At 39.6% G+C, this 16,479-nt stretch overlaps 1 protein-coding gene across 1 annotated transcript; it reads left to right on the top strand.

The window, feature by feature from the left end:
* The first annotated feature begins 1,358 nt into the window (after positions 1 to 1,358).
* Positions 1,359 to 14,989, top strand: LOC133460818 (zinc finger protein 93-like). The gene is made up of 2 exons (XM_061741581.1): positions 1,359 to 1,427; positions 13,706 to 14,989. The coding sequence occupies exons 1-2, from the start codon at positions 1,359 to 1,361 to the stop codon at positions 14,987 to 14,989; spliced, it is 1,353 nt and encodes a 450-aa protein (XP_061597565.1).
* The last annotated feature ends 1,490 nt before the right edge of the window (positions 14,990 to 16,479 follow it).

Genomic DNA, 16,479 nt, shown 5'->3' with positions numbered 1-16,479 from the left:
ATTCTGAATTAATTGCGTAATTTTGGAGCAATATATGCCATTCCTTCGAGAGTTAATTCAGCCCGAACCGTATTGTGAACCCAGATGTGTTATACATCAAAATGTGCGTCTCCATCCTGCGACTACACGCATTACTTTCCTCTTTCAAAAGTGTTACCGTGGCGACGCTAGAAGAAACAAGCGCACCCCCCCTTCATCTGATTGGTCCATATTTGATAGTTCCCCAAAAGGCACCAAATTTGGCATGCAAGCCAGGCCTGGCGATAAATTTGATATTTCATGGTTTGCATTAATGGGCGTGGCAAAATGGCTCAACAGCGCCCCCCGGAAAACTTTGTGCCTCAAGCCCCACAATACGGTTTGACGTACATGCACGAAAATCGCTACACACCTGTATCATGGGACAACTTAAAGAAAAGTCTCTTGGAGCCATGGCCGAAACCGAACAGGATGTCGGCCATTTTGAATAAATTGTGTCATTTTGGCGAAATTTATGCCATTCCTTCGGCAGTTAATTCAGCCCGAAACGTAACGTGCACCCAGGTGTGTTATACATCAAAATGTGCGTCTACATCCTGCGACTACACGCATTACTTTTCTCTTTCAAAAGTGTTACCATGGCGACGCTAGACGCCAAAAGGCGCGCCCCCCCCTTCATGTGATTGGTCCATATTTGATAGTTCTCCAAAAGTCACAAAATTTTGCATGCAAGCCAGACTTGGCGATAAATTTGATATTTCATGGTTTGCATTAATGGGCGTGGCCTAACGGCTCAACAGCGCCCCCTAGAATACTTTTATCTGCCATAACTTTTGAATGGTTTGACATAGGAAGTCGTGGGTGGTGTCATGGGACTCTGTAATGAGTCTTAAGCTTCGTTGGCCTTAATTAGCCCCGCCCCTTCTTCTGATTGGTTGTCCCGATTTTCTGCTATAACTTTAGAATGGTTTGACATAGAGAGTCGTGGGTGGTGTCATCAGATTCTGTATGGAGTCTTTGACCTTCATTGGCCTGAATTAGCCCCGCCCCTTCTTCTGATTGGTTGTCCCTTTTTTCTGCTATAACTTTTGAATGGTTTGACATAGGAGGTCGTGGGTGGTGTCTTTTCTGATATGCTTATGGGGGGCGGTGGCCGTGAGTGCGAGGGCCCGTTCATCGCTGCTTGCAGCTTTAATTATTATTATTATTATTATTTTAAATATGTTTTGATATTCTTTTCTATATATTTTGATATTCTTACAGCCGAGGTTTGCAGACAGATCGGGATCCGAGCCAGGGTGATGGACCGGTATGAGAACCAGAACCAGATCCAGGACCGGGATCAGAACCAGAACCAGAACCAGATCCAGGACTCAGAGATGGACCGGAATCCGAGCCAGGACTCCGGATCCAGCAGCAGGACTAAAGCGGCCTCTGCCGGTCTGCAGGTCAGAGTTCAGGTCCACGAACCCGCTCCTTCTCGGTCCGTCTGTCTCCTGCTGACAAACCAAACCAAAATCGTAAAGACGTCGCATGGAGAGCATTTGCATCAGTGCCATAGGAGTAAAACGATTCTAAAAAACACCATTCTAAAACAGTGACAGAGACACCCACCAGACTAGGTCTATTTAATAAAATGTGATGATCTACTGTCTCAAAAGCTGCGCTTAGATCCAGTAGCACCAGGATTGAAAGCTTCTGTGAATCCATAATTGCATCTGAGATCATTAACAATCTTTAAAAGGACTGTCTCTGTACTGTTGTTTGTCCTAAAACTAGAATGATATTTCTCAAAAATATTGTATTTATTTAAAAATGTATTTAATTGGATAAACATTTTTTTTTCTATGACTTTTACTTAAGAATGGTAAGTTGGATACAGTTTGGTAGTTATCAAGGATGTTGTGATCTAAATTGCTCTTCTTCAGAAGGGGCATCACCACTGCCATTTTACAGGCAGAGGGAAAAAACGCCCGTCGGAAGAGAGGAATTTACGATGTTTAAAAGCTCATACTCCTAATAACCATAAAACGATTATAAAAGTGATGTGGGAATGGGATCTAAAAGGCAGGTTGTTGGGTTTAGTTGAGAGAAAACCCGACGAACATCTTTGCATCAACCAGGACAAAACACCCCTAATGTTTCCTCGGGTAAAAGCAACAATTCAGATCTGTTAAAAAAAATTAAATAATACTTGTCAGTTATCAAATAACACTTGACAACAAATGTTTTATTCTGGGAGAAAATATAATTGGCATTGGCAGTAAAGGACTAAATTATAGCGAGTTTAACCAACTTGGTCCATTCCACCACAGCCTGTCATTTACAAGTGTCTCTGAACTGAGTCCACGAGTTCCGTGATCTGCAGGATTTTCTTTTCCCATGCAATGTGTCCAGTTCTCCGGCAGCGTTAGACTCTGGATCTCCGCTACTCTGTTAGCCACAAACAGCTTCCATTTGCTTGGCTGTGCTCTTGATCCAATGAATGGTGATCATCGAGTCAGTCCAGAAATGACACTTAACATTGTTCAGACTCAACATCTTGCTCAGATAATTACCAAGTCTGGCACAGATGAGAGTTCCCGGCAGTTCCAGTTGGGGCAAAGTTACCCTTTTTAGCGGAGCCACTTTAGTTTTAGCAGAGATTAAACTCACAGTGATTGTTCCATCCGGCTTGGTTGTGCGTAAATACGCAGCGGCACAGTAGGCTTGTTCACAAAACACATGAATTTCTAGCATTTCTTGGGAATTAAACATTTAATTAAACTAGAGATGCACCGATTGATCGGCCACTGATCGGTATCGGGCCGATAATGCCCCTATCGGTTTTGATCGGAGATCGGAAAATAATAGTTCAGAGTGGGCCGATCTAATGACGTTTACAACAACAAACCGCCGCCTGCGCTGCATTCCTACACCTCATACCGAGCTGTCCTAAGGGGGCGTGGCCGGCCTCGCCGGTACGGGAGTTTTACAATGTCGGAAAAGGACAACAGTGTCCCTATGAGCTCGCTGCTGCGCTCTCCAAAATGCGCATCCATCTCTCCTTGCACAGCATCGATGACACTGTAAAATAACCTCTTGAACTCTGTCTTTTCATCTATGTCACTCTGTGCTTGCCCAATGGTTTCTTCAACTGCAAATTCACGGAGGTTCTTGTTAACTGTGCGTCTTCTCTTGCTTGGACCGGGGCCGGTCACTGGCACAGCTTCGCTGGCCGTGCCTGGAGGAGCGCAGAGATCCCATAGCGCAGCAAATTCATTTTCTGTGCGCAGGGTCTTCACACAGTCTATTCACTGAAGTGTCACTGCAGTGAATAAGTCCATATCTTCGCCAGCGAAAACTAGACCGCAGATTCATTCATTCATTCGAATCGCGCGGTAACGGTTATTGACTTAGGCTACGTAATCTGACGTTTTGGTCGTTGCAGTGTAAATTTCCCAATCAAACATAAACACACCATTCTTCCATTATATTTTAAACATTTTAGTGATAAAGAAAGCAACATTAGTATTTTTAACAAAAAAATAATAAAATAAAGATTAAAAAAATGTTTGTTTGTTTTTTACGTGGGGGTACACCCGTCGCTATGGGTGGGCCCGGCCCCCTATGGCCCGCCCATAGCGACGGGTGTGCAGAGCGTATGGTGTAGGGTAAAGGTTGTGAAGTGCAGTGGCGTCAATTCAGTCAAAGCTAAGGTATGACAAGGTTACGAGTCACAGAACTTAACTAGAGTATCAATCAACATGCCCAGCAAATACTCATCACAGAAGTCTGCTATGTAACTTGGTTGATGACACTCACACAGCATGTGTTTGAAAGATGGGGCTAACTGATGAGATAAGTGTTGTTTGTGCAGAATTAGTGAAATCAATGAAATAGTTAGCATGAATAATGGTGACCCCATATATGATCATACGCCCCTGTGTGGTAAAACTAGTGCAAGTGACTGAGGAACCTTTTATAGACATATGCCAGATACTCTAGTAACCCATACTTTGTGCATTTTTTTACAAATACACCCCCTTATGGTCAAACTAGTTCAAGTGACAGTGTCCTTTTGTAGACATATGCCCGGTGCATCTAGTAAGTCATACTTCGGGTGTTTTCGTTTTACAAATAGCGTATTATAAGGTAAGACAATATTGGATGTTCCATTGGATGTTGCCACAGATTTGTATAGCATAATATCAGTACCACCATTAATTCTAATGCTATTCTTCACTTCTTGTTCTGTGGCATGGTCAATGGCATGGTCAACCTGCCTGCTGCTGGTGGAGAGAGAGGGTCAGGAGGTGATTGGACTGATTGGACGAAATATATGGATGGAGAAAAAGAGAAGCCCTATAAGTCAAGTTGTACCATTTATGGAGAAAAGTTCTAATATCTCTATGAAGAGAGTATCATAAATATTATGTTGTATGTGTTTTTTGTATTTTTATACATATCCAATGTATGGGTACAATTTCACCCTCAATGGGCAAGTAACCATAAATGGTAACTTCAGTGTTAGATACAATGTTACTCGCGATGGGCAAGGAACCATATATGGTAACTTCTTTGACCTTGATTTGCATCAAGAATAAAAAAAGAATGAAAAAAAGAAATAATGAAAAATACTCTGGTAGTAGCCCCCAATAACACTCTAGGGTTGAAATTGTACATTTCCAAGTATTTCAATGAGTGCCCTATAAAGGGTTAAACAGATTTATATGAGGGTAGGGTGATTTGATATCTTACCTTAAGATGAACTTGCATAATTAATCCATCAGTGGCTAACAGCCTCGTGAATAGCCTGACTCCCTCCGCTGCTGGGCCAACATTGGACCATCACTTGCCTTCTTTTTTTGTAAGTTAGTGACACTGCAAAGAGCGCTAAAAACGAGATTGATAGCGACCACTGTCGTCAGGGACGCTGGGACATACTGTATCACATTTCAAGATATGAGGGGGGGTACAAGTGTTGGGAAAGATAATACCTAGTGAAATCCATCATGTTGTTCTGACTTGCATTTGTAGTTATTTTATAGGTTTTAAATAATAGAATAATCAATACAAATAGACAGAGTAATTCCATAAATGTATTTATAAAACAAACATTTACATTTTCCCCTGAAGCCAAGGTGTGGCAGCTGCCATACCCAATTGACGACACTGCTTTGCAAATCCGACATTGTTGATTTGTCCTGGTATCCGCGTCTTCCTTCTTTCTTTGTTTCTTCTCCCGGGTTTCGGCACCAAATGTTGTAAGGTGCAGATATCACTAGGAGTCGTCTTGCAAAATTTTAAGAATTTATTTACTATCTAAAATTCAGAGGAAAGGGAGATGGAACAAAGTATTTTGTTTGTCAAGAATGCTCTGCATCATCCAGGCGCTGCGCATCAGTCCCCTAATGAGCTCTCATTGACGCTCCCAGCTGCAGCGCAACTGCGCTGTCCATCGTTCCAACTTTCAGGGACCTTGGTTTGGAGGTGACAGCAGCTTAATGTTTTCAAATTAAATTGCAACAGGAGCTCTGCTGCAGTGGAAAAGGGACTGGCCTTGGATTTTCGAGCCAACAAATGGTCCTCCCGAGCAGTTGTCTTACTGGGTCTGCCGGACCTGGGCTTGTTCAAAACATGTTTTCTTATTCTTTGTACTTGACGCTGAGACACATTAAAGGTGTAAGCCACAGCAGCAGTGGATCTGGTCTTCAGCCTTTTGATAATCAACGATTTGGTCTCTGGGCGACTCTTAGTCATGTTGTCAGAAGTCAAGTTGCAGTTGATTCGAAGGTCTGGTGTGCTGGGGTTCTCTTTATACACACCCACTAATTGATTGATCAATTACAAGTGAGGCTGTAATCTAGGATTGGATGCGTCATGTGACAAGGCGACAAGACTGTTGTCTTTGCAAAAAACCGCCTCAGTGGACTTTACCACGCTGTGTGCTTTTCAGCAGTCTCGTTTGTACGGTGGCCGACAAGGGCCAAACGCACTGCAACAGCCTAATGCGTCTCAGTTAAGGAAAACGGCTTCAATTACAGAAACGATTCAAATTCACAAACTCAAAACGAGGTAAAAACAGAGGAACGTGGTGCAAATGAAAAAACGTGCTGCAAAAAACAAAGACAAATGCAGCATCATCAAACGCGCTGCAAATAGAGAAACGATGCAAAGCACAAAACGATATAAAAGAAGAAACCATCTTCAAAAGAAAAACGCTTCATAACCTGTTACCAAACCTGCAGGGGGCGCTCTCGGCCGAGACTGAACAGCTGACTGAACCACAGTGTTTACATCCATGGTTTAAACATACAGCAGGAACGGTAATGTGATTTTTATCTGACTATATTTATATACGATGTTTATATCACTGTACAACGCTGTACATTACGAGACGTTTTTTTATTATATTTTAACGTTACAGTCAGCTGTTCGGTCTCTCTCTACATCCCGTGTGTCTGTCCATTGAGCTGTTACGCCGAGAGCGCCCCCTGCAGGTTTGAAGCACTTCCGGTTGTAGTGACCAGTTATGAAGCGTTTTTCTTTTGAAAAAAAATAAAATATCTAATTAAAATCTTCAACGCAAATTCCTTACAATAATTTGAATTAGTTGTTTCATATATGTTTTTACACATTTGTTCCCAATCAGCAGAATAAATATTACAAAGAAGTTCATTCTTCCATCTATTTTTAACATTAAGATAAATTTGCTTTGCTTGATGGTCGACTTGTATTATCTTAACTATCTTACTTAAAAAATTTTGTTTCAGCTCCACAGTCATATATTTTAAGCATATATTTTATCAAAGGATTTATATCTTTAGTAGATTTCTTCTTTAAAACATCAAAAAGATAACTTCTCACTTGGAAAAATCGAAATAGGTGAGATTTAGGTAAGCCATATTGTAAAGATAACTGTTCAAATGATTTCATTTTTCCATCATCAAACATTTGTCCAAATATACACAAACCTTTTGAAGCCCACAAACTAAAAGTCTGATCTGTTTTGTTAGGAGGAAAGTCCGGAACAGTCCCCATTTCTTTAAAGAAAATTAAATCTTCATTTAGTTTAAGATTCCGACAGACCTTAAGTGTAGCCACTACCCATTTATTGTCTAGATTCTCGATGTATGATTTTTTATATTTGGCAAAAGGGAGAACTGTTAGTGGTATTCTCCACAATTTACTTCCATCTCTCTCCATCTTATATGTGGGCTTTCAAGCATCCATATTTTGATATTCTTTACTTGTACTGCTTGATAATAACCTTGCAGGTTAGGTAGATCTAGGCCACCCATTTCTTTTGGTAGTTTAAGACATTTCATTTTAATTCTTGGTTTCCTACCATTCCAAATAAAATTCATTATAATAGAGTCACAATTTGAATGCGTTAGAGGCAATATAAATGAGTAGTGCTTTAAAAAGAAATAAAAACCTTGGTAATAGTCAAAGTCAAAGTCAAAGTAGCTTTATTGTCAATACTGTATGTCAAGACATACAGAGATCGAGAGGGACGTTTCCCACCTCCCACGGTGAACATGTAAACATATAAACATATAAACGTATAGACATATAGACATATAAACATATAAACATAAAAAGTGCGCAGGCGCAGGCACAGCAGATGGACAGACATTCTTAAAAAGTTTAAAGATAAAAAGATAAGAAGATAAAATAAATACAACACGACACAACGTACTATTTCTAGAATGCATTCATCTGTATCATTTTAACTCTTTCTCTTAAGGAAAAGGGGATTATATATCATCTATTTAAATCCAGTTTAATTTGGCAAATGAATTCCTCAAAATTCTTCAAATACAAATTGCCCAAGTTCTTTGTTATATTAATCCCAAGATATTTTATCCTTTCCACATCCCAATGAAATGCATATTTGCGTTTTAGTTCATCACTAATTGTGCAGCCCATAACCATTACTTCTGATTTATTAACATTCAATACATAGCCTGAAATCGCTCAAAAATTCTTCAATTACCTTCATCAAAGCTCCAATTGACTGTTCAGGCTTAGATAAATAAATAATTATATCATCTGCATACATCGACAATTTATGATTTACTCCAGCTATGTCTACACCTATTATTTTCTGTTCTAACTTAATACGTTCTGCCAGTGGTTTTATGCATAGTGCAAAAATCAACGGGGATAAGGGCTCCCCCTGTCTGGTACCTTTAGAGATACTAAAGAAGTTCGACATTGCCCCATTGACTTTGACTCGAGCATTTGGCTGTTTATACATTGCTTTTAACCAACTTATAAAATTATCGAGGGCCTGTTCAGCATCAAAGGTAATCATTCCCACAGGGAGATTCTGTTTTTGAACCGTCTCTATGATATTTAATGTTCGTCTCACATTGTCAATGAGCTGCCTTTGACTTATAAAGCCAGTTTGATCTGGATTTATTAATTGTGGAATAATTTTGGCTAATCTGGTAGCTAATATTGAAGATAAAAGTTTATGGTCTGTATTTAAAAGACTAATTGGCCTATAAGATGAACAATGTGCAGGACTTTTACCTGACTTATGTAAGACTGTTATGATAGCAGAATTCCATGTCGCTGCCCATGTCTCATTGTCTACCGCCCAATTATAAGCTTTACATAAAAGTGGAACAAGATCAACTTGAAATTCATTGAAAAACTCATTTGTATATCCATCACTTCCAGGCAATTTATGTGCTTTAAGTTTTTTAATTTGATTATTAATTTCTTCCTCTGTTATTGCCCTTATGAGTACAATATTCTGTTCTTTGGAAACTTGAGGTAAATTCAACTTTTGGAAAAATTGCATTAAATTATCCTTATTAACCAGATTTTGGGTAGGATCATACAATTCCTGGTAAAAATTTTGCAAATTGATTTGCTATCTCATTTCGACCCCTTACTACAGTCTTAGCATTTTTTTTCAGTGAGCTGCATTACTGATACCCTCTTTTGCTGTTTTTTAAGCTTATAGACCAACACCTTGGCTGCTTTGGGGCCTCCGTCATATGTTCTTTGTCTGAAAGACAAGGATTTCTCTACTTCCATATTCAAAATATCATTCATTACTGCTTTTGCCTCTTTAAGTTCCTCCAATACCGAGGTTTCCCCAGAGGTTTTGTGTTCTCTTTCTAATTCCTCAATTTTCCTTTCAAGTGATTTTCTTGCATTTTCTTTTTGTTTTTTCCTAAAAGAGGCATAGGCAATTATTTCACCCCTTAAAACAACCTTGGCCCCTTCCCATAATATTAATGAGTTTACATCTTCTGTGTCATTAAACCATATATATTCTTGTAACACTTCTCGTACTTTTAGTTTAAATTCCTCTTCTAAAATAAGATACCGTAATTATTAAATCTCCAAATATGAACACCTTTCTCTATACTACACTTTAATGTCATTTGTGCATGATCGGATAACTGCATTTGGCCGATTTTGATGTTTTTAACTGATGATAGGTCTTTAGCAAACATAAAAAAATAATCAAGTCTAGAGTATTTTTTTGTAACTGAAGAATAATATGTGTAATCCCTTTGAGTTGGATTTAAGGCTCTCCACACATCCACTAATCCAATATCTTTAGAGAAATTTCTCATCAAAAGTGCATCCTTTTGGGCCTTATGTTTTGTACTACTCTGTGAATCCATCTTCTTGTTCATCAATAAATTAAAATCTTTTCCTAAGACAGTTATACCTTTATTTTGCACTGTAATTAAGTCAATAATGTTCTCAATTACACTTGGACCTTCCTCAGGAGGGTTGTATATGTTAAGTAGTGTAATATATTCTCCATCAATCCTCCCCACTACAAAAACATATCTGCCCTCTTTGTCACATACTACATTTTTTACTTCAAAAGGGATGTGGTTCTTGATCATAATTATAACACCTCTTCTAGATGGCGTTTAAACAGTTTGGCTAATTTCTCATGCTCTATTTTGGACAAACGTGTTTCCTGCATAAATACCATGTCTCCTCCTAGATATTTCATTTGCGCAAGCACTTTATTCCTTTTAATTGGTTTATTCAAACCATTAACATTAAATGAAATTATATTAAAATGCATACATTACCACTTAGTGTTTTCTGTTTTATAAATCTGCCATACTTATTCAACAAAACATCCTGTAAACCTAATCCCATGTAGTCAATTTTAATATCCTCATTTGTAAGTAAAATATTCAATATATCCTCCAATTTCTTACAATAGCAAAAATTATATTCCAAATTAACAAAAGAAACAAGAAAACAACAGAACATGGCTTCCACTTGTGCTACCAAATGCCTATGTTAGCTGTCCACAGCCTTCCATGCTTGTGACCATGCATGGATGCTGGGGTCTTTAACTAAGACCCAGAGCTATAAGATTTTAAAAACAGCTCTATATAATATTTGCATCTAGTTTTTAAAACGTTTTTATAATTTGGGGGGGTGACAATGGCATCAAAATCACCATCAAAACAATACAATCAACATGAATGTAGCAGGCATAATGATAACAGAAAGTATTCATGATTTACCTTAAATCTTTAATCCTTAATCATAAAATACATTTAATGATGTGCAATATTAGATCATTTATCAAGCTAACCACTTGGAAATGACTTCTGAAAAATCAACTTAGAGCAACAAACACTTACAAATTAAATCATGGGGGGAAGAAACCCCAGCAAGACTGGGTTCAAATTAATACAGGTTATAAACCTTATTTTACCTCCTCCAAAATTTCAAAATAACTAGTCTAAATAATTCATAAACCCATGTTTTACATGTTTGTCTTTTCCCCCTCTAAATGAAGATATGCAGCCTGTTGATCATTGATTAAATATGAGTGTGAGTGAGTGTATACTTAGGCGCGTATGTGTATACTGTACTTGCGCCGGTGTGTGTAAATGTGTGTGCACGTTCGTGTGTGTGTATGAGTGAATACCAGTCGGTCAAGTAGTAGCGGATCTCAATTTAGAGTCATTCCTTCCCAAAAAGAGCAACGATGTCCTTGATAGTCTGTCGTTTAAGTTCAGGCACAAACCTGGCGTCCCACAGAGTCCTGTCCAGCCCAGCCCATGCAGATCTTTTCAGGCGAGTTCTGTTTCAGACACCTCGCAGTTAATCCCATGTCCGCACAGGCCGTCTGCCGCTTCCCAGGCGGAATGGAATGGAGTGGAATATGACAGTTCCCGTCTCCAGGAACACTCTCAGTTTGTTTGGATAGAGTGACTGGAATCTGATATCCTTTTGGTTTAGTTGTTTCTTGATCTCAATGTATTCTCTCTTTTTATTCTGCAGAACGTTGGAGTGGTCGTGATCGAAAAAGATCTGCCTTCCATTAGTCTCAATTTTGTCCCATGAAGGACACTTTCTTTGACTTGCAAATCTCACAACAATTGATCTCGGGAAGTCTGTCGGATTTGTTGGTTTCTTCAGCAGTGACCTGTGAGCTCTTTCTATCCCCAGGTTTTACTCCGGTTAAGGTTTAAAAGCCCTTTAATAAACGGGTCAATAAACTTCAGCATATCTCCACTCTCAGCGTCCTCCGCAACTCTCAGATTGTTGCGTCTCACCCGGTTTTCCAGATCTTGGCACTTTTCCTCTAGAAATTGATTACTTTGCAAAAGAAAGGTTAACAGCCTCTCTGAGACAGCACTGTGGTCCTCTCTAGTACTTATCTGGAGTTCCGCTTCTTCAAGTCTGTTGTCAAGTTTTTTAACTGTTTCATTCAGCGTGAACACTTTCTCTTCCAGTCGCTCAAATCCACTTCTCATCTCACCACGAAGAGTCTTCATTTCTGACTTCAAATCCGACCTGAAATCTGTTTTCAATTCAGCCAGCATTGTCTTCATTTCAGCAAGAGTCTGGGTTCATTTTCTGCCGTTTTTTTCGCTCCTGTTGTCTGGTACTTACTTGGCTCATATGGGTCGGCTTTTAATTTATTTATTTAACTTATCCGAACATATTCATTTCATAAGTACTTATCTGCAAAACACGTCAAATTGCGAAGAACCATTGTTCGGTATTATTTGGTATGCGGCCAAGTGTTTATTATTATTTTCGGTTTCTGCCACAAATTTTCATTTCGGTGCATCACTAACCAGTATAAGGGCACATGACTTACTTAAATCAATTAGGCTGGGAGGGGTGGATCACAAGATCTCGCTTTACACGGACAATATCATACTTTTCATCTGAACCTGAACTCTACCCCACACCTTCTTCAGATTGTCATATCCTTGAGTGTGGTTTCTGGGTACACCTTCAATTGGCATCTTGCAGTTTTCCTTCATCAGTGGCAGCTCAGACACTTTGACAATTTGAGAACTACTCTTTTAGTAGGGGGCTTTGACCTTTGTCAGTGGGCAAGCAATGATCCTGCTGTGATTAACGTCTTACCATCTGAGGCAAGATCGGACAGTTGTGAGCTTTGGCTTTCTGAGGCTCAGGCTGATCCTCAGGAACGCACACTGGGACTGCTGTGGAACTGCAAGACTGAACGTTACTACATGTAACATTGCGTTACATGCAGTAACTCTGTTGTATGATCCATTAGGTTAGGTCATCCCCTCTTACAGCTTGGAATTCTTTGGAAAAGGAGCTTTGTTATCTTCCTCAAATCACAATCCCACGCTGCTATACCTCCAAAGAGATGGACCATCCTACCACCGTCCGAGGCACCCATATCTTTTTTGATGCGTCTGAACAAGCATATGGTGTTGTTGCATATGTCAGATCTAAGGATGTCAAAGGTCACATCAAGCTAAGTTTCATTCTTGCTTGCTCACACGTTTCCCCCAAGCAACAGCTACCAGTACCCAGACTCGATTCACGTGCTCCACTAACTGGTGCACGCCTCTGTGACCTAATCAGGACAGAATTCACTTAGCCAGTCTGAACTATTACACTTTGCACTGACTGAACCACTGTTTCTCCACACTGTTTTCAAATAACTGCCTGAAAGAATTTCTTTATTAATTCCTCACACATTCGCATAACTCCCAATTAATTTTTTTTATTGCACTGTTTATGTTCAGTCGTCAAATGTTCATCTGTGAGCTATTCGGATCTTATAGGGACTTTAAACTTTCAATTTTATAAATGAATTTCATAATTGTAATGCCAAATGAATTTAATTTATTTGTGTTTTTAAATAAGCTAATTGAGCTGAAAGAGTGAATGAAATCATATTTGACATATAGACCAGAGGCCTTCATGCTGCTTGTCATGTATGTTCATTGAAAGTAGCAACAAATAAATTCAGGTTGCTGAAATGTTTTTGTCTCATATCGCTTGTTTTAGGGCTCGTTTATAGCCCAAATTTCTCCTTTTTATGACATCTCTATCTTGATGAGGACTTGTTTATGACATCACATTTGTCAGGTAATAAAACTGAGTTTTCACATCCAGTTCTGAAGTCAAAACTGTTTTAAAGACAACATTTCTAATTAAAGTTTGAGATCAGTCATCTCAAGTGGCTTTGGTAAACAGTTGGTGAATGTGTTCTAAGAGTTTTTGTTTCAGTAGCTTTCACCACTTACACTTTTGTTCTGACCTAGCGAGATGTTTTATTTGAATGTTTTTGTCTGTAAAGAACTAGTTGTGACAGGACATGGTTAATATGAGCCCTAGAAAATAAGGATTCATTGTTTCACTGCAAAGACCATGATAGAAAGCTATTAAATACAACTGAAAAAACTTTTGACAGGTCAACCGACAAGAGGATCTAAGTCTCTTTTTTTCTTTACAGAAACGTAAAGGGAAAGAGAGGCCCACAGGTTACCCCTGTGATCAGTGTGAGAAAGTCCTCACCACTTCATCATCCAGGAAGAGACATAAGAAAATTCACACTGGAGAGAAGCCGTACCTATGTGATCAGTGTGGGTCAACTTTTGCCAGATCAGCTTCTTTAAGAAATCACCAACATATTCACACTGGACAGAAGCCGTACAGATGTGATCAGTGTGGGGCAGCTTTTACTGAATCGGGTACTTTAACTAGGCACCAACGCATTCACACTGGAGAGAAACCGTACAGATGTGAGCAGTGTGGGGCAGCTTTTACCACATCAGGTGATTTAACTACGCACCAACGCATTCACACTGGAGAGAAGCCGTACAGATGTGAGCAGTGTGGGGCAGCTTTTACCAGATCAGCTTCTTTAAGAAATCACCAACATATTCACACTGGACAGAAGCCGTACAGATGTGATCAGTGTGGGGCAGCTTTTACTGAATCGGGTACTTTAACTACGCACCAACGCATTCACACTGGAGAGAAGCCGTACAGATGTGATCAGTGTGGGGCAGCTTTTACCACATCGGGTGCTTTAACTAGGCACCAACGCATTCACACTGGAGAGAAACCGTACAGATGTGAGCAGTGTGGGGCAGCTTTTACCACATCAGGTGCTTTAACTACGCACCAACGCATTCACACTGGAGAGAAGCCGTACAGATGTGAGCAGTGTGGGGCAGCTTTTACCACATCAGGTGATTTAACTACGCACCAACGCATTCACACTGGAGAGAAGCCGTACAGATGTGAGCAGTGTGGGGCAGCTTTTACCACATCAGGTGCTTTAACTACGCACCATCGCATTCACACTGGAGAGAAGCCGTACAGATGTGATCAGTGTGGGGCAGCTTTTACTGAATCAGGTGCTTTAACGAAGCACCAACGCATTCACACTGGAGAGAAGCCATACAGATGTGAGCAGTGTGGGGCAGCTTTTACTGAATCAGGTGCTTTAACTACGCACCAACGCATTCACACTGGAGAGAAGCCGTACAGATGTGAGCAGTGTGGGGCAGCTTTTACCACATCAGGTGTTTTAACTACGCACCAACGCATTCACACTGGAGAGAAGCCGTACAGATGTGAGCAGTGTGGGGCAGCTTTTACTGAATCAGGTGCTTTAACGAAGCACCAACGCATTCACACTCGAGAGAAGCCGTACAGATGTGAGCAGTGTGGGGCAGCTTTTACTCAATTGAGTAATTTAAGACGTCACCAACATGTTCACACTGAATAAAATGTGTGTATCTGGAAATCTGGTATAATTGTAATAAGTTCAGTTTTATATTATTTTTTTTTAAATAGTTCTGCTTCTGGTCGTAAATTAGTAACCTTTTTTGTAATGTTTTTATTGTTATCTAACATTTTTCATCATTGTTCTGTGATTGTTCTGTTCTGAATAAAGTTATTCGTTTTTTTGGTTTTCAGTTTCCTGCTCAGTAACACCATTGTAAACAAACAGGAAGACAATGTCAGAATGTTAGAACAGTGTCCCACAGTAGTGCCTTGTTCATGTGATTTTATCACTATAGATGAATGATGGTTCTTGATTTAATTTTATCTGAGGGATGTAAGAAAACAGTGCTTTACTAATGACACCCTCTGCTTCTGAGACCAGCTGGTCAACTGTAAAAGTGAGTGAATGCTGTCATAGACTTAAGGCTGAATTATGGTTCCGTTCGCGTTGGTTTAACCCAGAACCTTAAATCAGGCTTAACAAAGCTAATGATAATTTAAACATTTTTTTTTTTAAATCCTGTGAATAAAATCTGTGTCTGAAGAATAAGTTATATGTAGTGGAGCAGGAATCGGATCAGTGACTGTTCACAACAAAGACCCCAGCCCTAGTGGCCTAATGGTTAAAGCACTGGGCTCCTCTTCTGAAATCATCAACAATAACATCAATAACAGTCATCCCTCGTTTGCTGCTGTGGACCGGTTAACAAAAACTCCTGTGTCAGTAACATTTAAACTTCAGTTCAGCAGTCAGTCCATCGATATCAAGTCCAGTAACATTAATGCCTCCAATTAAAACCAATTTGGACAAAATGACACAATTTCACGCAGTCAACTACAAAAACCTGGAGGATATTATGGATCAACCAGAAGCATCAGTGGTTTTGGTTCCCTTTGCTGTTGGGCTGTAATTCAGGTCATTCACTCACCACCGGTAGATGATTGTTCTTTCCGGTATCATTGTTGCTGACTCAAGATGGCCGCCGATGGTGATTGTGAGCAGATCTTGGCTGCCCCAACGCCAGATGACAATCCGGTATGTTCAGACACTAATAAGGAAATTGTTAGCCTCAAGGGAGACATCCGGATACTGTCTAACGAACTAAAATCCAAGACTGAATTGCTTAATTCACTTTTGGACGTGGCCCATCAGCAGTCCATGCATATCGGGCTCAAGAGGCTCAAGACCTTCCTTTTAGTTTAGCTTATAACATTTTTTTTTTTTTGTGTTAGGGTGGTTTCGTTTTTTTTGTTATCTAGTTATTTCTTATTATTTTAACTACTTATTTTTCAATCATTTTATTATGTACTTATTCTTTTGTATTAACTTTTTCTTTTAACTTTGTTCTTAGGTTTATTTCAATGTTGATTTAATTTTTCATACGTTAACTCCAGTGTTTTTTCCTTGTGAGGATCTTCCACACCGGGTACTATGCCTACTTGGCCTGTGGGGTTCTATCCACAGTGTGTTCATAGGTCTGCCTAACAAGT

Source organism: Cololabis saira, chromosome 15 (assembly GCF_033807715.1).
Source record: "Cololabis saira isolate AMF1-May2022 chromosome 15, fColSai1.1, whole genome shotgun sequence".
In the NCBI taxonomy this organism is placed as follows: Eukaryota; Metazoa; Chordata; class Actinopteri; order Beloniformes; family Belonidae; genus Cololabis; species Cololabis saira.
The sequence above is the reverse complement of the archived record's forward strand: the minus strand, read 5'-3'. Positions and strand labels throughout refer to the sequence as shown.

Excerpts from the sequence above, each read along its gene's own strand:
- LOC133460818 (XM_061741581.1), top strand. The coding sequence starts at position 1,359 with ATGGACCGGAATCCGAGCCAGGACTCCGGATCCAGCAGCAGGACTAAA. Across the intron at positions 1,428-13,705 it reads CGGCCTCTGCCGGTCTGCAG|AAACGTAAAGGGAAAGAGAG; the intron begins GTCAGAGTTCAG and ends TTTTCTTTACAG.